The sequence below is a fragment of the Channa argus genome, chromosome 1 (genome assembly GCF_033026475.1).
Source record: "Channa argus isolate prfri chromosome 1, Channa argus male v1.0, whole genome shotgun sequence".
In the NCBI taxonomy this organism is placed as follows: Eukaryota; Metazoa; Chordata; class Actinopteri; order Anabantiformes; family Channidae; genus Channa; species Channa argus.
Genome location: NC_090197.1, coordinates 3,636,979 through 3,663,098, shown reverse-complemented (window position 1 = coordinate 3,663,098; position 26,120 = coordinate 3,636,979). Strand labels below are relative to the sequence as shown.

At 40.0% G+C, this 26,120-nt stretch overlaps 1 protein-coding gene across 1 annotated transcript in view; it reads right to left on the bottom strand.

Moving 5' to 3' along the window:
* LOC137129764 (collagen alpha-1(XIV) chain-like) overlaps positions 1-26,120 on the bottom strand; it is a 131,283-nt gene that overhangs the window by 94,624 nt on the left and 10,539 nt on the right. Inside the window, 2 exon segments of the mRNA XM_067509054.1 lie at positions 17,598-17,681; positions 19,257-19,400. Of these exon segments, the coding sequence (XP_067365155.1) occupies positions 17,598-17,681; positions 19,257-19,400 (228 nt within the window).

Here is a 26,120-nt window from a genome sequence, read left to right as displayed (position 1 = left end):
TGAAGCCGCGTGGTGCAGTGAACAAGCAAACGCAGCAGGAGGAGCATCCCAGAGAAAATAACGCTTACAAATAAACAGTAAATGCTACACATTTTTAATGATCCTGTTTTTCCTCTGTTTGCTGCTGTTGAGTAAGATCAGCCTGTGGAAAGGAAAACTGCAGCCGTTCCAATGCAACACGCATTTAATTCCACTTATTACTGTCAAAATAAATCTAAATAAACAAGGACACAGAAGGGTGGGAATGAGAAATCGTTTCGCCCATGTCTCAGAGTGACAAGTAGCTCTGATGTGCAGACGAAGGGGAAAAAAACAAAAACGGGGCTCAATAAGATCTTTCTGTGCTCAATGTTAAACCATTCTTCTAAAATTTAAATTGATTACAAATTACGACTGTGGCCAAAACACTGCTACACATTGTGCTCGACATAATTCCTATAGTAAATGGGAACTAGTCAATTCTTAACATTTCCACCCTCCGCACATCTTCGATGCTGTTACCACTAGAACTCTCAGCCTGAGGCCCGTGGACCCCAAAAAAAAAAAAAAAGTGCTTTCAGATGTCAAACCGCTGAAGTCTGAAAAACACACATCCCTGAATGCACAAAGTGAACAAAGATCCGCTGATCACAGTAACTACACTGTAATTTAATGTGCTTTGACCCAAGGAACTAGTTTCACCCCGACGCATCTCACTCTGCCTACAAGTGTAGCTCCACACTAGAGAACTACTTAGTAAAATTTCCTCACTGCTGAAACTTCACAATGGGCCTCGTTATTGAGCAGAAGGGAGCAGCTCCGTTGGCCAGACATCTTGCTTTAAAAAAAACAAACTCAGCTCTCAGATGTTTGTCTTAAACGGCTTTGTGCACATCTGAAGCTTATGTTACTGTAGTGTTTGTCGTAACTGCTGGTCACTTTAATTGAGAACATTTACACTTGAGACATTATCAAAATCTTCGCAATGCTAATATGTCAACATAATTACAGTTTTGTAAGCCTTTCATTCCCTCTGTGCACACTGTCTAGCAATATTAATAGCTGATATTATCTAAAGCCGGCAATATTAAACACAGATATCTGGTCCCAGTGTGCATTAGTAATCACACTGAGACACAATGCAACCGTGCATTTTCGAGTCGTAATGAGACAATTATCCACAGATGTTTGTTTTTTTTACAGAATAATGCTATAAATTATTCCAGAAAGACACAGGAATGCCTGAGTACGGTGTGCGGGTGATGTATTTGCTCCTATTAAGCAGCGATCATGGAGAAAACTGGCCAGGCAGCCGAGGAGCAGTGATCCTGACATATGTAAAGATAGAATGGGGAGTTTTTCCTCGAGTATCTGTCTCAGCCAGTGGAGAAACGATGAAAATGATGCAGGTGATTATACATCATCCTTATGTATTTAATCCTAATTAGATAATTGCGTTTTAATAACCTGAGGATTTACATAATTTGTTATCTGGCTTTTTTTTTTTTTAATCACACTGTAAATCCAACTTCATTATTTCCTTTTTGCATAATTAGTTGAATCATCCAAGCAATATGTGGGTAATAACAGTTTCATCTATATGCTGCTCTTTGCACAGAAGCACATGCTAATTCACAAGGAGAGCAAGAAAGGGCTTGTTGTATCTACAGAAAGTCCATGTGGGCCTACAGAAATTGAAAGGCAGACATCAAACTCCACCCAACACAGTCAGACAGCTGAGTGACTCACCGTAGGCCGACTCACTGGAGAACAATGCGCTGTAGAAACACCGTCCTTGATAAGTGCAAACTAAATCAAGTCAGCTAACTGATTTTGTAACATCTAGTAATGTAAAGATGTGTTAGCAGGTAAACCGTGACTTCACACTGAATGTAACGACAAACAGAAGCCGCGTCCGTTAAAGCGGTTTGGGATTTCTGCTAACTTCTAAAGCTACTCAACTCTGACTGAATGCAACTATGCAATGTACTGCACTGGCTGCACAATGCAAAGAAAATATCCATCCATCCATCCCGGGGGGGCTGGACCCTATCCCAGCTGCCAGAGACACACAGACAGACAAACTTTCGCACACACTTTCACACCTACAGGCAATTTTAGCTTCAGCAATTAACCTAACGTTAACTGTTTTGACGATGGGAGGACCCCAGAGTACAGGGGGGACGTGCAAACTGCACACAGAAAGGCCACAGCCGGCCAGGGCACAAACCCACAACTTTCTAGCTGCAGTATATCAATGTGTGGTTGGATTTCAGCAACAAATCACTTTTTTTTTAGGATAAATAAAAAGGTTATACTTGTGATTAAATTGATTTCATAAACACACTGTGTTTTAAGTGGCTGTTAAATTTTTATTCATCAAGCCAGAGCACAATTGTTGTCCAACATTAAGTGCTGGCTCTAAACACATTTATTGACTTGCATGCAAATGCATATTTGCAGTTTAGCTATATAAAACGAGATTTTTAGAAGACAGGGTTAGGAGGCTAATTTTTGGTTAGAACTTTTTTTTTACACTGCTTTTTATGCTCTTTTTTCAGTGTTTGTGAAGTAAAGCCAGCGAAGCTCCATTTGTGCATTCATACAGCTACAACCATCACTGGTGCCGTGATAGTAAAAGTACTATTCTTTCCACTACAATTAATGCTCCTCGTTGTACTAATATTAACTATAACTCTACTAGTGAGCTAAATAATTAACCATATTCCAACAATAAGTAGCTTTAAAGTCGTTTTTATACTCAAAGATAAAGTGCTTGTGATTTTACTTTTTTTTTACATTACATCTAAAGAAACTTATCAGTGTTTTTTTTTTCTGAGCTGTAAAAAAATGAGCTAATTTTGGACACTGCCTCACAATGTGGAACAAAAAAAGTGTGCGTCAGAAGTTTGCTGTGCTGCTGCTGCTGCTGCTGCTGATGCTGCGAGTGCAAGTTGACATTTTCACATTTGTACGACGTCAACTCAGGGTTTACACAGTTTTCTATGCAGAGCTGTGTGAAGAGCCACAGGCCGTGTGTGTGTGTGTGTGTGTGTGTGTGTGTGTGTGTGTGAAAGACATTATCTGATGTTCTTCTCATGCTCTTTAATGAGAACTCTCATAAAACAGAGGAAAGGGAAACAAAAACCACCGGAAACCTGCCCCGACATAAACACCCATACACACACACTGAGCAGCAGCAGCAGCAGCTACAGCAAACCTGTAAGTACAGTGACTCTGTGTGTGTGTGTGTGTGTGTGTGTCACAGAGTGAGAGACAGGCAGACAGGAAGTATAGTATGAAGAGACAAAAACTGTTGAGTCATGGCAGGTTTTTGCTGTTCATCCCATCTACAAAGCTGTACAACAACTCCAAGCAAACAAGAAATGGACGTTTTAATGAAAACAGCTGTTTAAACTCCAGTATAATTATAATTTTTGAGTCTTATGAAAGTTAAGAAATTCTGAATTTTTACCCCCCAAAATTGTATTGAAATATCTTTGTTGTCCATGAAGTTTTGTGGCTTGTTCCTTCAAGGAACACGCATGAATTTTTATGTGAGGTATTTATGCGGGATAGTAATAATAAACAGTGGTGTGAAAATATGAATGCTGTTCGACTGCAATGGGGTTTGGTTCATAACCACACGTGCATGTCCATTGATGTTTGGACAACTTTTGAAAGTGAATGGGAGCCGAATATGCATGCGATGGTGCATCCACACAACAGCTACGATTACCACTCTGCATTTATATGTATGTTTTCACCACCCAATCAGCCAACAGTTGACTGCATGTACAGATGGACGATGTGAACGCTCCCCAAAAGTGAAACCCACAAGTCCACCGCCCTCTAGTGGCTGGATGTAGTGGGAAATTACCCAAATTTGAAATGAAAAGTAAAAATCAAGTAAATCCAGACATTTCTGACATATACATCAAGCTGCCTTGTGTACAATTAGTCATTTTCTGACAAGTTTCTTTTTAAGAAGTTATTTGATGATATAAAATGTGATGTCTCAGTAGAACAGAGTTTTGATTGATGGCCACTAACCTGCAAAGCTGCTCCAACAGCACAGCGGCACAAGCAGAGCTGAGGATATAGTTAACGTTGGCGCTAATTCATTTACTTCTTACTTTGCCTATTTTGTTGCAGACACTGTTGCAGAAGCTGTGAACATCCCGTCTCTTCTGACATGTTCTTTACTAACTTTTAATGGTGACTGGCTGAAGAAATGCTTCCTCAATAAAATGTTCCTCAAAAAAATCTGATGGAGTTACACTGTGTCTTCAAAGTTAAGTGTCATTTACAAAACCCTAACAAAAATAGGAATGAGTGTGAGAAAAAACTGAAAGATAAAGTGATAATGTTATTTAATTACCGTTCTTAAACTGATAAATAACTGATAAAATAAAATAAATAAAATTGAATACGTCCAACCTATCCACACTAAATATCTAAGTTAGGATGACGTCTTAAGCAGCCACTGGAGTGGTTTTACTGGGAGACCCAGGAGTGACATACCCAACAAATCATGTGTTATGAAGCATAACCTGAGCCCAGTCATGATTCAACCCTATGCAGTTGCCCTGATTTATGTTCTGTTGCAATGAACATGCATCAACAAATGTGCAAAAGTAGCATAACATCATCAATATGTGGTTTAACTGCCATTACTGTTTACAAAGTGACATAATTTGGATGCGTGTGTCACACATCGCTATCTACTTTCATTTTAGGCATCACATCTCTAATGCTCGGATGCCAGTACCAGTGTAAAATGTACAGAGGAGCAGCTTTAAGGTGGACAACCTTAATCCTGAAGCTGAGCGTAGGCAGTAAAGTCCTTCTTAAAAATGGACCAAATAAAGTAGGTTCTCTGTACGTAAAGGGCTATAGACACATGACTTCAATATCCAATATCACAGAAATAAAACAAACACTGATTTTCCTGCCCAAACATCTCACAGCACTGATAACTTGTGTTGTGTGTCCTTTCATAGAAGCTCAATCTTGCATTCATATAGTACGTACAGTGCTCAACCAGCTCGTTTTCCACTATACCACAGCTCCTACAACCTCCTGCATCTCTCTTGCAAACACACACAGCAATTTGCAAAAACTGCCCTCACCCCAAATCTTCACGTTATACTGGCCTCTCTCCACACCTCCTTCTCCTGGTCTTTGCCCCTCTGTCTCCCCGAGTCCCTTCATTACTCTCTCAGGTGTAAATGAGACTCTCTCCGTGTCAAACAGAAGCTGATGGAAGTTCAGCTGCACTGAAACCCATCTGCATTGCCCCATTATTTGACCCCCTTCTCTTTCTGCTTATCTCCACTTCCAATTTCACTAAATCACCAACTGCTCTCACCTGTGGCCTTCGCTGCACTCTGCACAAATGATCTACTGCTTCATTATTCATCTTTATTTGTACAGGAACATTGCAAACTGACATCATGTTGAGTTGTCATTTGTTTCAGTGCAGTATACAGTATATACAATCTTTACAACAAAAGGGAAAAAACTAGTTACTGGTCAGGCAGAAAGTGGTCAGTGTGGTTTCTTCTGGTGTAACTCATTCGAATCTCTCCCATCAGACTTCTGGCCTGAAGACCCTCTAGCCAGAACAAACACATTATAAAGTCAATCTGCCCGTCATCTATTCATATGTTATAAACACCCACTATTTTCACTTACCTCACCAATTTTAATCTAGGTATATTAATACCTAGTATATTTACTAATGCACCTTTTTAATCCCACCGTTAAAAAGCTATATATGGGTGTAGTCTGATAAATTGTTTGGTATAGTGCAGGACTGGATATTTTGGCAGACAAAAATGTTTTTTTATTTATTATGTTCAGCAGCAAAATGTTCTCAACTTGCCATTTACATTAAATATCAACATATCCTCATTATGCTATTAGAAACCGGAATCCCGTAAAGGTTGGAGTTTGACTCAAGAACGTGTGCAGTTAAGTTGCATAGAAACGTAATTTTTAAAAGACAGGGCTGTGTGGATGAGGCACTAAATAGTCATAATGAGAAATTAAAAGGTTTTGTATAAAAAAGGTCATGAAATCAAGCACTGCACAACCTGTTCGCTCTTAAAAGATGGGACAATTTTTTTTTCAAGTGTTAAAAAAACAGCTCAATTAACTTACGTAACATAATTTGACAGAAAATTACAACAAACAAATGTCTGTCCATGACTACACATCAACACTTGACTGAACAAGCACCAAACCAAATACATCCAGTGTCCTCCAACAATGTGCACAGCACCATACTGTGTACACAAGACAAGAAAACATGCACAAATCCACATCCACATGTCCAAGTATTGACATATGCAACAGTGCAAATCCACATCTTGACTGTCCTTGTGCAGCTGTACATTGCCACAGATGACATACCACTCATGCTGACAAGTTTACCCAAGCTGGAATTTTCCTCCTCACCAACTGTCTCAGAATAGCAACAGTGAAATGAATTGTCAAAAGGTAAAAAAGAGGAATCATTTGAAAAGTTGCCATAACTTTTGGGATTTCTCCTTTATCTCATCCTAGATGTAAAAAGAAATGTCCTAAACACCCCCAAGATGCTACTGTGTGCACTTGTACAAAGATTATTTTGACGATAAATACATAAACAAATAAAAAGTTCATGAAATTCAGCAGGTTTTGATCACATTGATTTTATTGACTGTTGATTTTCCTCTTTTGCACCAGCCCTCGATCTTCCTCAGACCCTAACCAGCTCCTGTACCTCGCCACCATGAAATGCTTTACCAATGCTGTAGTCAAACAAATTGGACACTGTACTGCAGGATGACAGCAGAAAATGAAACTGGTTATGTTGCTGCAAGATCAGATATTTTTGGGAGGCAAAAATACGTTGTCTTGTAAAATGTCATTTCACTTTTCTACGTATTTGCAACTCAAACATTTACGTTACGTTATTATTTGACAGGGTTGGTAGAAAAGTGCTAAACCAGTGCAGACTATTTACCACTGAGCTGTTGATTGCTACCTCACATGGTCTCTGACTAATGTGTGTACCACTACTGTACAGACTGGAATGTCAATGGTTTTTGTATTATTATATCTATATCATAATGTATCTGTAGTTCCAGGCTCAAAGCTCATTTTTTCTAAGAACACTACATAAGATTAATCATCACTTTCAAAACAGGAAACAAAAGGTCACAGTAAATACAATATTGTACAGAACAGCAGCGGAAAAGAGTTGGAAGTGAGTTTTCTTGACATATTTTAATACCACATGTAATGTAGCAGTCTCTTAGAGCTGCTCACACTACGTACCGTAACCCTGTCCCATGCCTGGGACATTTAGTCTTTTAGGACAGATCCAGGAGAATCCGCTGAACTGTGGTACATGGTACACTGAAGTGGGCAAGGCACAGCGCAATCACACTAGTCAAACCAACTGGACTTGGGGGCGGGGGGTCTAACGTGCGCGGGCACGGAACAGATTGCCTAGTGTGATTAAGCCTTTAGTCCTCCTAATTTGAAAAACGCTTTCATATTCCTCCATCTTGAGCAAACAAAAACCACGCAGCTAGTGGAAAATTGGCGATTATAAACACGGGCATGTAAAGCAGCATCATCCCGAACAAATAGCAGAAAGCCACAGCTCAGCAAACCACTGCAGTGGTTAGACACTAAGTACACACTCCTTTCCCAAGAAACCTGTGAGCAAGCCAGAATCAACTGTGTGGCTAAATGTTATGCTGGAAATGCTTCATTTCCTCTCACACACACAGGGTACAGTAAGAGTGTCTGTAAATTACAAGGTCACAAGTTTAAGCCCTTCAACAGAAAATGTCCAGCAGAGACATAAATTATGGTCTGACCCAAACGCTAGGTTCTTCTTTTATTTCCTGCTCGTTAAGGCAGCTGAACACAGTGTTAATGCACCTATTGCCCTTACTGCCAGTGCATGCAGAAACTTCAGGAAGTTCAAGGTTGGACGCAGGACTGAAGATCTCTATTTTTCTCAAGTCATACTGCAATAAAAATTATGTAAACAAAGTTAAGAGGATAATGTTAATTTGTTCATTGTTCTAAGTACTAACAAGTCCTTAAACATAACTTCATGCAAAAAAAAATGCTCATCGTGATTGACTGACTAGTATCTGCAACTTGACTTTTACAGTACAGTGGAACAAACCGACTGTATATAGAGAATGATCTTAATGCTGCTACCTGTAAAAATGCATTCAAAATCCATTTAGGTGATATTACTTTTGAAATGCAAGCAGTTTAGAGAAGTGTACAAACCGTGTTGGTATTGCCCTTTTGGCAAACCTCACTTTTTGATCATTGTAAGGACATTTGCTGCAAATATCATGCCTTCAGGAATGCAAAGAACTCACACACACAATTTCCAGTGTCAATTCTGTGTGCAGCTGAGTAGACTAACACAAAAAGACTGATGGAAGACTGAAGGACAGCCTACAGACAACCAAGTCATTGAACCATTTGGATTCCACCAGGATAAGATAATGGATCTTGAGGTGAGGATGACATGATAAAGAGAAGGCAAGTAAGTACATTTTCATAGATCTGTTACTGAGGTCACACAAACAAGCCAACTCCTGCCTGTTGTTCTGCTTCCGTAAAACAGTGATAGACTACGATAGTAAAAATCACAATGTGCTGATGCACAGAACAATCCTTACATTTCCTGCGGTTTCTTGTTTGAGCAGCAAAAACATAAATACTGTGGCCGAACTAAAATTCTGCTGTTAGAACAACCATTTAACTGTTGCCAGTGGAGCTAATGCACTTTGAACATATCCAGCCATAACACTGAATAACATTCATAGCAGCCAAACAGACAGGAGTGTTGAGTATTGAGTACTTCATCGAATGATGCATCATTCGAGCTTTGGCTAAAACACACACACCAAACCAAGCATCAGCAAATTCACAGGCTCACACAATAAATGCTGCCATGGCAACTAGACTGAGTCACGCAGTTTATTCATCCTTCAAGAAAAATTATCTGGGTGTGTGTAAGACTGTACCTGTGTGTGTGTGTGTGTGTGTGTGTGTCAATAAAAGAATAAAAAGGTGCTGGCAGCTTGGATAAGACTGAGCAGGAAAGTGCTCCAAAAATAATTTGTCCGTGAGTTTTGAACATTCATTTAATTCACTGAAATGTACGACATGCTTGATATTTTTGTTTGCCCTTAACAATGGCAGTGTTCATGAGCGTACGTCTTAAAAACCATTTTAATTCTGCCTCTTTTGCATCTGAGAACATATAGTCTCACCTGTGCTCTGCAAAACGAAAGTCTCCCAGATTATCACAGTATCTAAGAATAAAAGCAGTGCTAACTGAATCCCCACTTCAGCGATCAGCTCCTGGCTGTTTGTAGACGTTCATGGAGCTGCACCGAAACGCAAATGAAATATATGCAGTGCAACAGAGGAATCAGATAAACACTTAACTTTCAAAAACTGTACTTAAGTTTTTATCTTTGCGAGCTTCTGATGTCCTGTATCTTATTTGATACAAAGAGGTAAAGTCTGTTTATCTGTGTGCACTCAACACAGAAATCCAGCCTGGCTATTAAAGTAGAGTTAGCCGTGTGATGTGTCATCAGAACTATCAGGAGGTAGATTGCTAAAAAAGAGCTGTGTGTGTGTGTGAGAGAGAGAGACTTGTGGCTGTTTAGAAAGCACCTACAGCTCCACCATCACTATTTGCCAAAAGTTTTTCTTCATTTAAAATCCAATAAATGCAACTACAAAGTGCCTTCCAGCACACAAACAGCTTTGTAACCTATTTACAGACAGACGAGTGAAAAGAAACAAGAAAGCAAAACTGACATATTTTTTTTAAAAACAATATATATTTGGAATTTAAAATAGTTAAAATAGTGATAGAAGAAGAACAACATAGTTAACTATTAATGAATAAGGCTAATCATCAATAAATATAATCACTTTGTACAGTATCTAAAATAACCTTAATAGTATCTATGCAACCTTATTTAATAATAAGTCTGCATTTTTTTTTTTGTTTTTGTGAAGAATAAACCTGCCAAACTGGGTAATTCTGACCTGCAATCATAAGAAACTAAATTACATATCAACCAATTTAGCTTGAGTCCCGAGCCTTGATTCTGTTGTACCAGAAGTAGAGGAATTCAACCATTAGAATCTGAACAGAATTACCACCTTGCATTTGTGTGTCTCCACCGAGTTGCAGGTTACATGCCTTCCCTGTTCAGGCTGAGCCAGACACTGTCGTGTTTGTGTGGTGGAATTCCATCAATGGGTTTGAGATAGGTAATAAGTCCCTGTGACTTTGATCTGTGTCCACCATAATCTAATCAGTTCATTCTTTAGTCTAGGTAGTTGTTCGAGTCAAAGCTGATGAAATTCCTGAACAATCCAAAAACATATTGTTGACCATGACTGGCACTATTACTATAATAAAGCCGATCTTGTAAAAGTGCTGCTTACTCCATCTTTGTGTAGTTTTACTATACTGCAGGACAGATGAATTAGTGGGTGGTCTGACCAGACAGATGTGTGTGTGCTGACCTAGAGGGGTGGTATGAGGGAAAATAGATTAGTTGAGTTATAGTGCCCTCATGTCAGATTACACTCCACATCTGTCACACAATGAGGACAGACAGCGGGAGAATTAGACCGACGAGTAGTCGGTCAGGCCAGCAGGAAGACCAGGAGGTGCAGACAACAAAGCCTTATCACACGGTACACGAGCAATTTTAGATTTTTGTGTTTTTGACTCCCATGAAGCGAAAGGTTAGAAGGTCTGTGACCACCTCAAAAAAAACTCCCTCAAAATCCTTTTCATTACCTCGGATGATCGGATAAGGTGCAATCATCTTAGCTTAGACTGACCACAAACTACAAACGTAAACAGGTAACCACTCCAGGATTGAACATAAAGCTGTGTACTTTGCCATATATTGGCTAAAGAATTTGGAATCTATGGACAGACTATTGAGTTATGCTTCAGGATCAGTTGGATAACGACACAAAACTGGGTCACTATTGTGGCAGCTCTAAATCCAATTACAGCTGTCATCTTGTGTGAAGGGGCAAGATACTAACTTTTCAGCCCCATTTTAAGCCTCCAGGGTTTATTTATTAATCACAAATTTCAGCGGAGTATTCCTTTAAAGGCCAGTAGCTTGGTGGGCAATTACTCGCAGCCTGTAAGTATCCAGGTGACCTGCAGAGACAGGTGTGCATAAAAGCCGTCACTCACAACAATGCTGCAGACAAACAAGCAGCCAAATGTGCAGATTGACAGCCATGCAGACAGGCAGGCAGCTGTTAAAGGTCTGATCAGCAGCAAGGCACCAGCCCAAAAACAGGCCTGTGAGGCTATAGCTGTGGTATTCAGCAAGTGTGGGCACGGAGCAGACTGTCAGCTATGAGCGAGGAAAAGAAAATGAGAGGTGAAGGAGTAAGTAAAGAGAGAGACAGATGTGAAGGGAAGGTGCAGGAATAGGGCTGAAAGTGAAAATGGGAGCAGACAGTAGTATGAAAAGCATTCAGTACTGATGGGACAAATGTAAATGTGTCTATGCACAATTACTCAGAGAGAAAATGGGTAATAAACTCAAATGCTAAATGTCAGCTAAGCTGCTTTTGGGAACATGATCTACACCACTCTATAGCAGACAAAGACAACAAAAAAAACAACATCAATGTTTGTTAGAGTTGAACTTACGGTTCAGGCATCATGGCAACAAAAGCAAAATCAACAGATTTTTTTCTGTAGATTTTTTTGCTGATGAGAAACTTTTGACAAACTTGACATTTTGGAAGAATTAATGCTGTCTAAAACCGCTGTTAGCAATTTCCTGGTTTTCTGCAATGATTTCAAAAATGAACTGATCCCCAAGACCGACGTCATCCCACCAGGGTAGTATGGTGGAGAGAGCATCATGGTTTGGGCCTGCTGTTCAGCCTCCGGACCTGGAGCATTGCGCCATTGTGGAGGAGGAAATAAAAATAAAGTTTGTCAAGTTTGTCCTACGGGATAATGTCAGGGTGGCTCTTTACAAGCTGAAGCTCAAAGGACGCTGGGCGACACTGCAGAATAATGACCCTTGTAAAGTAAATCACTTACAGAAAGGCTTTGGAGACACAAAATCCACTTATTTTATTTTAAGTTGCCCTGTAAGAGCCCAGACCTCAATCCAATAAAGATGCCGCGAAATGACCTCAACAAAAAGGTGTTCACACGAGTCTCACTGAAAATACGGCTGAGCTGAAGCAGTTCTGCAAGAAAGAACGGTCCAAATTTCCTCCTGAATGTTGTACAGGTCTAATCGGCAGCGACAGAAAGTGCTCGCTTGAGGTTATTGCTGCTAAAGTTGTTAAAACAACAGTGCTGCCATTACTTTTCCCATTATCACATTTTATGTTTAATGGGTACGTTCAAAACTATTATCGGCTCGGAAATGTTCCGATTGTGTTTTGGTATTTCTGACTTCATCGTCAATTTATGCAGAAGAAAAAGGGAAACTGCAAATGGTGCCATGACTTTTTCTTGCCACTGTATGTGGAAAATGTATTAAGAAGGACAACACAAGGTAGTAGCCACACAGGCAAAAGATCAAGTGATGGGGAGGAAATAACTGCTCAAACAGAAAGAGCAATCATGAGGGGAAAAAAGCAGATGCTGATGAAAGAAAGGGCTGGAGGGGATGGTGATATTGGCTACATTTAGTAGTGTTTGAGGGAGTCGGGGAGGGGGGGGCAATATGACGAGCTTGGTGGGGTAGAGTCATAAAAGTAAAGCATTTTATCACGGGCTGGCTCTTCTCTCACCCATCTGTCCCCTTCAGCCTGCAGCCAGTTAGAGCAGTTTGGGAGGATGCACATAAAATTACACAATATCACACACACAGTAACACACATGCTAATGTTTCATTGTGCAAAAATGAATGTGCGTGCAGCACTTTTACTCAAATCTGTGCAGATTCTCCAGGTCATGGAGACCTCAAATATGCCGTTTGGTAGCAAGTGGACTCTCTCACAGGCTTAAGTTCTACGTAACTGGTGGAGACTGTAAACAACAGTCAGCCAGTTAGACCTGATGACGCCTTTCAGGTCAGAGGTGAAACTAAGTAAATACAGCCACCCACCAATCAGCACCTTTGGGATTTTACATGACTTAATGGTTTCCTTACATACTCTGCCGCCATTCTGAAATCTGTGGATGTCTCCATCCAAACTAGAATGATCTTCCTCATCAGGAGAGTAAGACTGCAAATAGATGGAAGATTCACCTCCTGGTGTCCCGGGGTGGCAAAAACTACCTGAACAGCAATGGAAATTCTAGTGGTCTTAAGAAAGAATTCAGCACTGCCTGCCTCCATCAGCCTGTGTGGCTCCTTAGAGACCACTATGGAGTCCTTCTGCTTCCTGGGCACTATAATCACCAACGGGAGCAGGACATAAGCTCCCTAATATGAACAGACAGCAGAGAATACACTTTCTGAGGCAGCTAAGACGTTCAACTTGCCAAAGCCAATAATGGTGTGCTGCTCCACTGCTATCATCCCTCACTGTTCGCTACGCTGCCTCCTCTGCCAAAGATAAGAACGGGCGGCAGACAACCATTCACGAAGCTTAGATGGTGACTGGCCGCACTCCAGGACCTGCATACCTCCTGTATGGAACGTTGTGTTTGGATCCCTTTCAGTGATCAGGGCTGTGGACATCTTTGGACAAAGCCATTATGTGTTCGGGTAGTATGTCTCTCAGAAGACAACAGAAGATTTCTTCGAATCGGGCACAAACATCAACTTGGATTTCAGGATGAACTGATTGGATTTTGGTGGTTAAGAGGTCAAGGTCGCTGTGTCGTCATGTCTGTCCCACTCTTGTGAATGTAACATCACAGGAACGTCCAAAAGGATTTTCATCATGACTGGTTGAAGTGGCAAGTCTCATTTTTTTTATTTTAGAGCCTAGTAACCAAAAATAATGCTTAATGGACACTAGTTGTTCAGTTTCATTTGCAAAACTTTTCTACCAATTCATTTCTCTTTACCTTGTTTTTATTTGCTATTCACAAACCCGTTTATTTAACTACAGACTGAAGCTGATTTTTAACTAGCGCCGAGTCCACAGCTGAATCCAACCCTCCCTAGTTTTTCTCCCTCCTTCTTCCTTTACTCTCTCTGAACATTTTATGACACTTTAGCCAAATGTTAACTCTTCCTGCCAGAGCCAAAGAAAAAGCCACATGACACCATGGGCCATGGCATCTTTTGACAAACATCACCAACTGTTACTATGTTGGTCCCAGTCAGGCTCAGCTCTCACTCTTCCACTAATGGGCTGCCTCCTCCAGTGACAGCTTCTGCTCCTGGACATCTTTATTTTTATCGATATAACAATGCTAAACTGGTGGAGACAGCTTTAGAAAATGGGGGGGTGATAAGAGAAAGACTGGATACATAAAATCAAGAAGTACTGTAGTAATACACATTTTCACACTAGATTTTGGAATATCCATGTATGAATATTTAACCGTCTCCTCAAAATGATTTTTCTATGCAACTAAACGGCAGCTGCAAATATGTTTTATGAGAATTGTAATTAATGAAAGTATTATATTTTGATCCAACATACAATTTAATAAAATAAATAAATAAATAAGAGCAACATTAATTAAAAGCAACTGAGACAGAAGGTTAGTGGTGGCTGAGGTGGATGATAGGTTTAAATACTGCACAACCCAGAATCCACATTTACAGTCCTGTGTGTTGTTGAGTTTAAAAATAAACTGGTCAAGGCTTGAAGAAGACTGTAATTTTGTAATATGTCATATAAAGACACTGAAAAAGAAATGTCTTTTAGTACGTTAACACTAAAAACACTCATCCTAAACTAATGCTATGGGTATTGTATGAGGATGTAGAAGGATGCTGAGGTTGGAGCTGCCAGGCAGGAGGTCTAGAGGAAGACCAAAGAGGACATTTATGGATGTAGTGAGAGAGGACATGAAGTTAGTTGGTGTGAGAGAAGAGGATGCAGAGGACAGAGTGAGATGGAGGCACATGATTCACTGTGGACACACATGAAAGGGAACAGTCCAGTTTTGTTTGCCTGAATCCTTTTCATTACCAATTCCTAACTCTCAGATGTGTAGAACAAGCCAAAATTACATTCAGAACTAATCTAATTATGGAAGAAATGCATTTTCTGACCTTTGTGTTCTACATCAAATGGAGAAACAGTGCGCTCTGTTTTAAAATATTAGAAAAATGATGGAGTGAAAAAGTTAAATATACAGAGGGAAAAAACACACTGGGTTGAGTAGCAATCTGCAACACACAAGAAGCAGCAGTAAGTCAGAAAAAGAACGTTTATGGAAGTTTTGGCTGTAATTATCTCGGTGTTTTGGATCAGAGCCCTTTGGACTTGTTGCTTAGCTCTCTCTGCTTTAACTTGTCTTTTGCAGCAAGTGCAAACACACCCAGTAAAGTCTAGCACCCATTTTAAAGCATCTGCTGAGCTGCAAGTGTTCTCACAGATAAACTGCGGCTATTAGATTTGTCACATTTGCAAGGATTTACATCTCAAGCAGACTCTGAAAACTGATCCGCGCATTCATCTCCAGTAGACTAGATTACTGTGATGCTCTTATTGCTGGATTAAAATCAGACCCTTTTAAGGATACAGGTTATTCAGAATGGAGCAGCCAGAGTCCGTGCACAAACATATTACTGACATTACTGAGTTTTTAAATATCTTCACTGGCTCCTAGTACAAGAGAGTTTTCAAGGTTCTGCTCTACATGGTTTGTCTCCTTATTATATGACCTGCTGACTGACTTTGGAGCAGCCAGACTCCTCAGGTCATTTGGCTGCCATCTTCTAACGGTACCCAGATCTAGATGCAGGTCTTCTAAAAGAGCTTTTGGTCCTACTCATTGGAATAAACTTTGACCTTTGAGGAATCACAGGTGTTTGCATATTTAAAAGAAAGAAATAATAGCGGGTTCACTTTTTGGTTGTATATTTTTATTCTTGGCCTTTGTCTCTGGGACAAATTGTCCTTTGTACGCAGGACATCTAACTATCCAAAATTGGTGGGAGGTCTTTCTTCTATTGCTCTTCCTTAAGATTACTGATCAGTTGGATTTATTGCAGATGTGAAGCACAAATAGATTCAATTTTTCCTTTATCTATTAATGTAAAGTTGCAACAACACAAAATAAATTAGATGTGGCTAATTGACACACACAAAAGTACATTAAGATATGTTTTTTTTTTTGTTTGTTTTGCTTTGTCAAGTATTCATCCCGTTGTGACGATTGTCAGAAGAAGCTGTAATTTGGGCTTCAGACGGCGAAGCGTCTGCCGGGGCTTCAATCTGCACCATCATTACCACCATTCCATCATTTCAAGGCTTCAAAACACAGCACTCACACAAAAGGGACACATCACACTTTCAAAAGCTGCAAAGGAGCACGGCACAAAACCAAGTTTCTGTCGACAAAACACACCGACATAAACATCCTGCGTTTATGCTGCAGGATCTTTTCAACAAATATGTTTATTGAATTATTTTGGGGTTTTGGTGCAGACAAACTATACAGCAGCCACACAATGAGCCACAAGGCTGAAATAAAGCTTTACAAAAATGTTTACTTTTCTAAATCTACTGTATATCATAAATGTAACAATTAATTCTTCACCCTGAGGGTACACTGGTGTGTATTATGAAACACAGACGGCTTAGAGCTTTCACCTGGTTAATATTTCCTGGCTTTCTGCTCTTTCCTTGTGGTGTCTGATTGTGCAGTTCAGCATGCAGCACTTACAATCCCATTCAAAAGTGCGGTAGACATTTTAGTCATGTTTCCCTCTGTATTCATTCCCTGATTGTTACAAGCTCTCGCTTGAATTTCCTTTTTTCCACAGCATTTTATTCTTCTCCATTTCCTTGGGAATGAGGCTTGATGATAATCACCATGTCTGCGCGGGAATGTTACATCCACAGGCTTCTCTCGTCGTCAAATGTGCAAGAATGGTAGTTATAAAAATGATGAAATGGATGTGTTTACAAAACGGACAAGACAGAACAGGAGAAACCGTCTTTGTGCCATTTGGACGACTCTTCACTTTCCACTTACCTGTTTCTGTTGTGCAGTTGCAGTAAAGTATCAGTTTAAAAAAGGCCAAGGTCTCAAAAGTGTAATCTCTGTCGGAGAAATACTTAAAAAAAAACAAAAAACTTTTCTTTCACAAAAAGAGACGGTGCCTCACTGTGCAGAACAGATGTCGATGCTTCCGTCTTCTCCAATTTGTAAAGGGCTGTTCTTGGATACAAGACACTCTCTTTATTTTCCCTTTCACAGCTGTTCTTGAAGAGTGACAGGCTGTTTTTTGGAGATCGCATTTCAAAGAGAATCTCCTTTAAAAAAAAAAAAAAAAAAAAAAGATTCTTCCTCTACTCTCGTTAGACAGGAGAGGTCTTCAAACCAGACGACCAGAGACTCACAACAGACGGATGCTTCAGTCGTTGCCGTTTGTGTTTCTGTTCACCCGGTTTGCCTCCTGTTAACCTGCTGAGAATCTTACCTTCTGTGATCTCGTTGTTCTCTACAGCGGTGCTGCCGCCTTGTCCTCTCTGGGATTGAACCATCTCAACACCTGATCGCTGAGCTGGAAGAGTAACAAAAATCTGCATTAGTGATGATTAAACACAGTATATTTGATCAAAAATCTAAAATCATCTGGACCCGCTTTTGCATTTTCATACATATCATAGAGCATGATGGGATGGGAACTTCTCAATTTGGTGGATGAACACTCTACCTCCTGCGCCACAGTCGCTCCAGATTACTAAAGTTGATTTACTGACTATATTGCTTTTGGCATCAGACAGCTGCTTTGAAGCTCTCCCACTCCTCCCTCGCAGGTCAAAAAGGCCTCTATTCTCAAATATAAAGTTTGTGGGAAACTGCTTTAGCAGACAGCAAGTCTGAATATCAGGTTCTTGTTCTTACACTTCATCTTGATATTGGACCATAAACCTTTACTGACAGCTGAAAAGTAACAATTGTGTGGTCTTAGTTGGTGGAGTCCCACAGTACTGCTGTACGTTCACATATGCTGTGCACTGTGTGTTAATATAAGAGCATCGATGACTTTTAACCGCGTCAGTGAAACCTCCCAGGCTCTGAAAAATTTCTATGATGTTTTACTGAAATTCAAATGAAAGTCTGCATCATAAGTGTGACAAAGGTTATGGTTTTAAATCTACAGTGACCGAAGGCCAAATCTTCTCTTCAATTAGCTCGAGCTTCATTTGGCCATTTAAATTTCAGACATCACCCATGTTTTGATTTTGATTTGATAAATGCCGCTACAGTGTTTTTCCAGTTGGAGGTGCAACAGAAAAACCGGTGTAAACACAGGAGAATACAAATACAAAGACACAATCATATTATCCCATTTCTAGCGTGCAGAAATGCGTTGCAGCGTGATCTTCTAAATGTGGAATCAAAGAGCTTTTTCAACTCCATATGAATAGCTGTGTAGAAGAAACCTTCTGAACCTGTGTATTTCTACAATCAGGAACCTGTTTAAAAGTTTTACTCGTCGGTTTTCTCACAGCACAGCATGACAAGGAAATATCAGCAGGTTGCACAATGTCAGTCACCGAAACTAAGTAAACAACTCAGTTGGCATATTTTCTTATTCAAAACACAGCAGTAAGCTGAAGTGTGCTTTTGTTTTTGCTGTCTGAATGCTATGCTCACGTTGTCTCGTTCGGCATCCTCCACCAGACACACAGCTTAAAGCAGCAGAGGTTTCACTGAACAGCACAGGTCAGCATCAAGGCAGAACTTTCAAACAGAGACTGCAGTAATACATCACGTGGTGCTGCTGCTGTTGAGCGCTACAGGTTCCAACTTTGAAGCATACAAGCTCTCGTGGCCACACCCCAATCAGTGATGTCACAGCAGGTATTCTGCCAGTCGCGGTTGATGGGAATCACCTGCTGTGACATCTTTGATTGGAGCCAGAAGTGTGGCTCAATGTCAAAGATATCAGTTCAGCATCTCAGTGTCTGGAGTTTGTGGCACTTTTTTTTCCCCTTTGTGCTTCCTTTCTTCAAGCCCCCAATCTAAAGGCAGGCTGAGCGATTCTGAAACAACTGGCATGTGCCAAACTGTGCTAGTATGAGCGGCACTCATCAGTGGAGTCGTTGATGAGTCAGTAGAAATCTCTCACCTTCGTATTTGGCCTGAAGAGGTTTGCTCTGCTGTCCTCCATCAACAGCAAAAATCTTAAAGTTATACTCTTTAGAAGGGTCATAGTCGTCGATTAGCAACTTTGCTTCCTGCTTTGATACCTGAACCTCCATCCGCTGTCCACCTGGTCAAGGTTGGAGAAGAACAAACACTCATCAGTTGGCGTTGCATGAAAAGAGAGGGAAAAACCAACCCTACATTTATTCATGTAATGCAGTGAACGTGCAAACACAGTTAGAAAACACGAGCCATCGTCTTTCCTGTTGTCAGTGAGTCCGAGGGCTCATTCACACTATAAAGGATGTGCGGTTTCATAAAACCAGAAAGACCAACTAAAACAACAGAAAGTCCAGTTGGAGGAAGGGATTCATGTATATAAAGTTTGTGGTTTGTAATTCCGGATCTACGATTGTAGCACCTGCTTTTAGTGCTCGCGAATCCTAAGGAATCAAAACCTGCATGTACATAGCGTTCAGATGTCACAGATGTAGCACTGTTTGCACCTCAGTTCAACACGTGGAAAAGGGCTTTTTTCCCCCCCCACACACAAAGCAAACAATGGTGTGATGGCACTGATTGTCCAGTTCACCTGAGAACAAGGCAGCACCTAAAATATTAATCAGTGGGCTATTCAAAAGGGAAGAATTGCAAGATAATATAACTATGTTTCTTAACCTAACATTTTTAGTATCAACAAAATCCCATTTACAGAGTAAAACAATCAATGCAACCTGTGAACTAATTATAATGGAGGAACATGTGGCTTTCGGTGCTGCCTAGTTTTCTCCAGGAGAATCACACCAAGATAAAATGATATGAAATGATAAAACCCGTCCATCCGCTTTAAAAAGCTTTGGAAACTACAAAAACTATAATGAATGTGGTTACCATCCCCATTTATTCTTTACCTTTGTAATCGCTTTGCTTTTATAATAAAGCCAAATCAATTGTCTTTGCTGTGCGTGCTCCAAGTCCCAATCCTCCAAACAAATGTTTCTTTGTAATTCATTCTGTCTGAACTTTCCTAGTTTCTAATGTAATGATGGCAATGCAGGCATCACAGAACTTCAGGAGTTCAGTCAGGTTTTAATAACTCCTACAGGTATAAAACACTGTTTTACCGCTGAAAGGTGCCTTTGCTCTGTAGAACTTTATGCAAAATGAACACGTGTTGACAGTGCACTACTGATTTTATGAATCTCTGATTTCATGGATATTACTATCAATCTGATAGACATCTACAAACAACCGTGGACTTGTGGGAAGACGTCTTAAACATCTGATCTGTGCTTGAGCTGAATGACAGAGGAAGAAATAAAGAGATTGCACAAAAGGTTTTTCTCCCTTTTGTGGTTTTCATTTACATTTTCCTTGATGACAACAAATTAAAATGATTTTCACTGGAAGATAACGCTCTTGGTTATGCAGATTTAGGCTACATTCAGCGATTCCCAGAGCCCTGGGTACACTTTCAGAAAGGTGTCTCCAGAATACTCCTGTCTCACATCAGTCAAGCAAGCGGGAGCATTATGACCCACAGAGCTGCATTTCTTGAGGCACTTGTGCTTCTTTTGGACATTAGGTTCGGCTTCTGAGTCACACTCAGAACAAAAAAATATATATATATGTGCAGGTGCATGAATCATCATCCACTGTGGCCTAACGAAAGTGCATATAACACTGAAAGGTTTTTTCACAGGCTTTAACAATCCTGTTTAGTGGGCCTGAAAATGGCTCAACACTTGCTTTACACCCGAGGGGCATCACACTAAAACTACTACAAGTATACTTTGAATTCTTTTACTTTCTCTCATTATTTTTAAGAGGCCAATCTAAATGGGTCCTTTAATTAACTTAAATATCATGGATATAGTCAAGTGTGTGAGAGAGTTGGCACTCGATGTGCACTTTAAGGGCATTTTAGCGGCACAAATGGCTGCTGATGAAGACACTTGGTGCGGCAGAGAATGTTATTAAAGACCCTTCAGTTATTGAACAGTCTCTGAAACCACTATACCAAACTATCAACATACAAAACCCACTTTAAGAAAAGTTGGGACCTTTTCAAAAATCCAACGAAAAAAAAAAAAAAATGATAAAGAAAATGAAGCAAATTTAGAGTTTGATGCCTGCAACACTTGTAGAAGTGAAGACACTATTGTTGTAGTTTTTGGAATATTTGCTGCATAAAATACTTGCTGCTCAACGGGTCCGTGATCGTCATGATGTTACATACATTCTCAATAGGAGACAGATGTGGACTGCAGGAAGGCGAGTCGTGGCAGGGTCTCTCTAAACCATGTCATTGATGGTATCTTCACACATGGGCACAGATAACCCCCCCCCCCCCCCCCAAATCCATCACAGATGCTTTTTGCACCTGATAACAGTCAGCATGGTTTCTTTCATCGTTGGCATGGAGAACCCAACATCCATTTTCCATGGAAGAAAAAAAAAAAAGTGTAGACACCACAGAACACATTTTCACTTTGTGTCCATCTGTCATGATTTCAAACCCAGAGGACTGGGCCATGTTGGGCACAGAACTGGTGTGTGGCTTCCTCCTTGGGTTAGAGAGATCCAGGCTGCATTTCTGGATGCAGAAGTTAAGTTACGTGACAGTGGATTTCTAGAGCTAATTTACATAAATTCATCATGGTAGCAAGATGTTTCTCCGGCCGATGGCTCGAAGGCCTTAGACGTTCAACAGTGCTTTCTGGCTTTGGCCTTTATGCAACAATATTTACCCAGAGGCCCTAAATCTTTTCACAACATTAAAACCGTAGATGGTGAAAGACTTAAAATTCCTTCCAATCTTGCACTGAGAAATGTTTTCTTTTGGAAGGGATGTAAAAATTGAAAGATTGACACAAAGTGGTGAGCCATGTCTCTGATTGTCTTTGATTGATACTCTTCTTACATTTCTTGCCTGTTACCAAGGACTCGTACCTTTTTCAAATAAGGCTCAAGCTAATTGATAAGTCACAGATTTGAATTTTTGTTGCATTTCTGCAAAAAGTTCCTGGAAATACGGTTTCTGCATCTGAACTGTGCTTATCCATTACACACCACCTTGCATTCTCAAATTGTGAAAAACATGTATCCCAAACATGCAAAAAAAAAAAAAAAAAAAACTGCCAAGAAAAGAAAAGAAATCACAAACAAATGAACATTGACTTTATCAATGCATGAGGGGCAAACGGCTTATCGAAGCAGCCAAGAGCTGAGGAAGACGTATACAAACAGTAAAAAACATAAACCAAAAATATGGACAAAAAGTAATAAGGAGAATAAATACAAATATGTATTCTGCATCTAATCCTGCCAAATAATGTGCTTTTCTGTCATAGCAGCTTTGGCAGGAGTCAGCAGTTTACAGACTGACAGAAAAGTGAAGGTTTCTGTTCCCTGGCACTGAGAGAGAGTCTATCATGTCTACTGATAGTGAAGTCCAGGCTCATCTGAGTAACAAATGCAAATTACTTTAACAGTTTCACGAAAGAAAAGTGCTTATTCCTTTACTTTGCGTTCGCGTGTGATTAAATTCAGTTTGTCACTTTCCCTTCTGCTCAGTCCTTCTTTACTTCTGCTGCTGAACAACAAATATCCCAGTTGGGATCATTAAATCTTCTGAAATTGTCAGTTATCAAATCCTTATTGAAAGTCAAAAACCTAATTTCCACCATCTGCTCCAACATTGGTTTAAAATATAAATTTGTAGCTTAAAAAGCTAAATGACTAAATCAATATTACCCACAATTTGGACATTTCAGGAATTATTAAATTGACATATTCTGGCAGTAAAAAAAAAAATTCAGGTGCATCTTCTGCATATTTCATGTGTGTGTTTCAGACTTTTTGTCTTGACAGCTATGAGAACATGCCAAATTAAACAATCCAACTAAGCCAGTATACAAAATTTCCCCACCGCTTAGGAAAATGAACTGCCGTTCTGCCATTGCATGTGACCGGTACTGATACCAGCGGTTCCCAGTTGCTCGTCCCCGTCGCTCACCTCCCTCACTTGAGCCCGGAGGGCACACAGCCATCCCTGCACTTTCAGTTACTTTTTAAATCAGATCATTTTTCGCCACCTTTTCTTCAAAACTAAGCGCTACCCACAGGCAACAGGGAGCAAAGTGAGCTGTGTGGGCATGTCTCAGAAATGAGGCCATGGCACTTTGGTGGAAATGTCAGGCCTCTTTGAATTATCAGTAAAAATATATAGGCAGTGAGGCAGCGACGCTAAAAACTCTTTAAATAAAAAAAGTATGTGTGACAAGAAGAGAAAAGCTTTCAAGTGGTTAAAGGAAACTCGCTACGTTTGCATTTAATAACGCATAGTTCCAGAAAAATGTATGCACAGCTTTGAAGCCACATTACCCATCAATAAACTAAACTACTATACTGTATATCAATGTGTTTCTGCTTTGAAGGGGGTGCAGGTGAAGAGATTACTAGATCCGTCCCAGTTTACCTTCTAGTTATAGCCAACGTCTCTTTCCATTTACTCCCTCCTCACATCTCTCCAGCTCCATGCCCTCTAGAACTGCATCTCCCTCATTTGATATTCTTGTCATTCTCTCCATCCAGCCAACTCTCCCTCATAGTGTCATTGAATCTCATGTGATATTTTCTCCATTACTGAGATCAAACTAAGAGCTAAACCCCACCAGACGCTACAGGTTTGTTCCGCCACTGGCTGAGAGCTACACAAGTGGAAAAGGTTGACTTCACCTTCAAACCTCGGGCCAAAATAAGAAATGACAAATGATAAATTACAAAGTCATTGTTGCTGTCACTGGGAAGTACTGTAGAGCGAACAAGTCCAGCAACTGTCAGTTTCTGATGTCAACTGAGAGCCAAGGACGCAACAACGCGAACGTTCCCGTATTTCATTGTGGAATCAAACTAATGGTTTGTCCACAGTAATTAGTGGTGATGAAAGTGGACTCACATAAACTAAATACAGACCTAACTTAATCTGACTCCCAACACATTCAGCTGTGGCTTAAGTAAAAAAAAAAAAGGCAGAACTTCAGTTTCAGCTTGAGATAGCTGCTTAGAGAAACCCCAACAGTCAACCTGAGCAAGCCTGAAGCCACAGAACTCAGAGTAGCCGTTAGCTCTGCCTTTGTTGGTCCATGGGTTATTGGCAGCACATCATCTCTGTGTTTCGTAGACCTCGTGGTCTTGCAATCATTATTAGTATTGCTTACTTAAAACTACACTACTTTACAATAATGTGATTTAACTGCATCTCCACAAGCCAGCTAAGGAACTGCTGGACTATCTTGAAGCGTTCAGTAGTAACTGGTGTAGAGGGCAGTTTTTAAAGCGGCCGATTCAGTTGCGCCTTTTCCAATTGCAATACAATCTCTTTGGTGCCTGATGACTACTTCTGTGGGAAAAATAACCAGAACTGTTGGAAGAGGAAAATAATAATGATAAAAAAAAAATTAACAAAGCACTATTTATGGTCTGTACAGCCGTTAAATCAGTCAACCTGACTAGGTAGCAATTCATGCTGATTACAAACTGCATAAGTGTCTGAAATGTTTCATCATAACAATAAAATCATTAACAGTCGTCCCAGATGAGTCAGATTTCTATGGCAATTCATGGCTTTGCATCCATTTTCTCTGCTTCCACAAAAAAGCTAAGCTTCCAAAGACACTGTACCACTGTACTCTTTTATACACACAGTCATTTGTGCTTCATATCCTTTATTTTTCCCCCTCACCTTTGTCCATTTTTATCTTTCACAGCAATCTACACAAATTCATCCTGTTTTCAATGCCTGTGCTAAAGACAAAAGTCATCAGTTGATAAACAATGATCTACTGTAAACCACCGTTGAAGACTGGTTGAACCTGGGGACATATCACTGTGACAGAGACACAGAAAGAAAGGAAACTCTGGCGTAATCCCACCTATTGTTAAGGTGCACAGAGGTGGGAACACAAACTGAAAAGATCTTTCCATTAAATTAAATGAGCAGGATTGGTAGTAATATTAGTGTAGTATGAATCACAGAGAAATACACATGAGTTTGCTTGCTGAGGACACAAACGACAGCAAGGTTTAATGTCCCTGGTACAAGTTGCCAATGACTGTTTTGTATAAATTATATAGAAATTAATAATTCTATGCAGCTTTAGAGTAAACATAACCGGCCGGACGATCAAAAACAGATTATTTGAACTGATGGAAGTTGTCTATGCTTTATTTACATCCAACATACCTAATATAACATCCAGGATGTCACATGATTTACTTCATAAAATAACCACACTATAATCATATTATGACATATAATGAAGGCTTATGACATTGTATTGCATCTATAAACTGTAAATATGTCTGTAGTAAAACTGTTTTCATTCATTGCTATAAAAAAACTTGGCTACAGTTTTCCAAGTGAGTAATACGCCTTTTGATTATAATCACAGAGCAGCTCAAGAACTGTGTATCCGTACCATTAGTTTATAACTATGATTACAGTCAATCAATGACACGGAATAACATTTTTCTGAGTCGAAGAACAAAGAATATAATGTTGTTGTTATGATGGATCCAGCCAAAAACATGTTTCTGTACTGTTGCACTGATGTGGTGTAACCCTACAATCAGGTGGGGTGTCGGTTAAGTAGACCTGTGAGCTAGTCCTTCAGAAGCTTACAGTGTTCAATGAGTCTGAAGGCTGCAGCTTGTGCCGCTGTTGAACTCTTTTGTGGTAGACTGTGACATGTTTCTAATGTTTTGTCTGCTCTCGTTGTTTACGGTAAAGAATCAAAGACGGGTGGTGTTGGTGTCTCAGCGAAGCACTGCTCACTAATCTTCT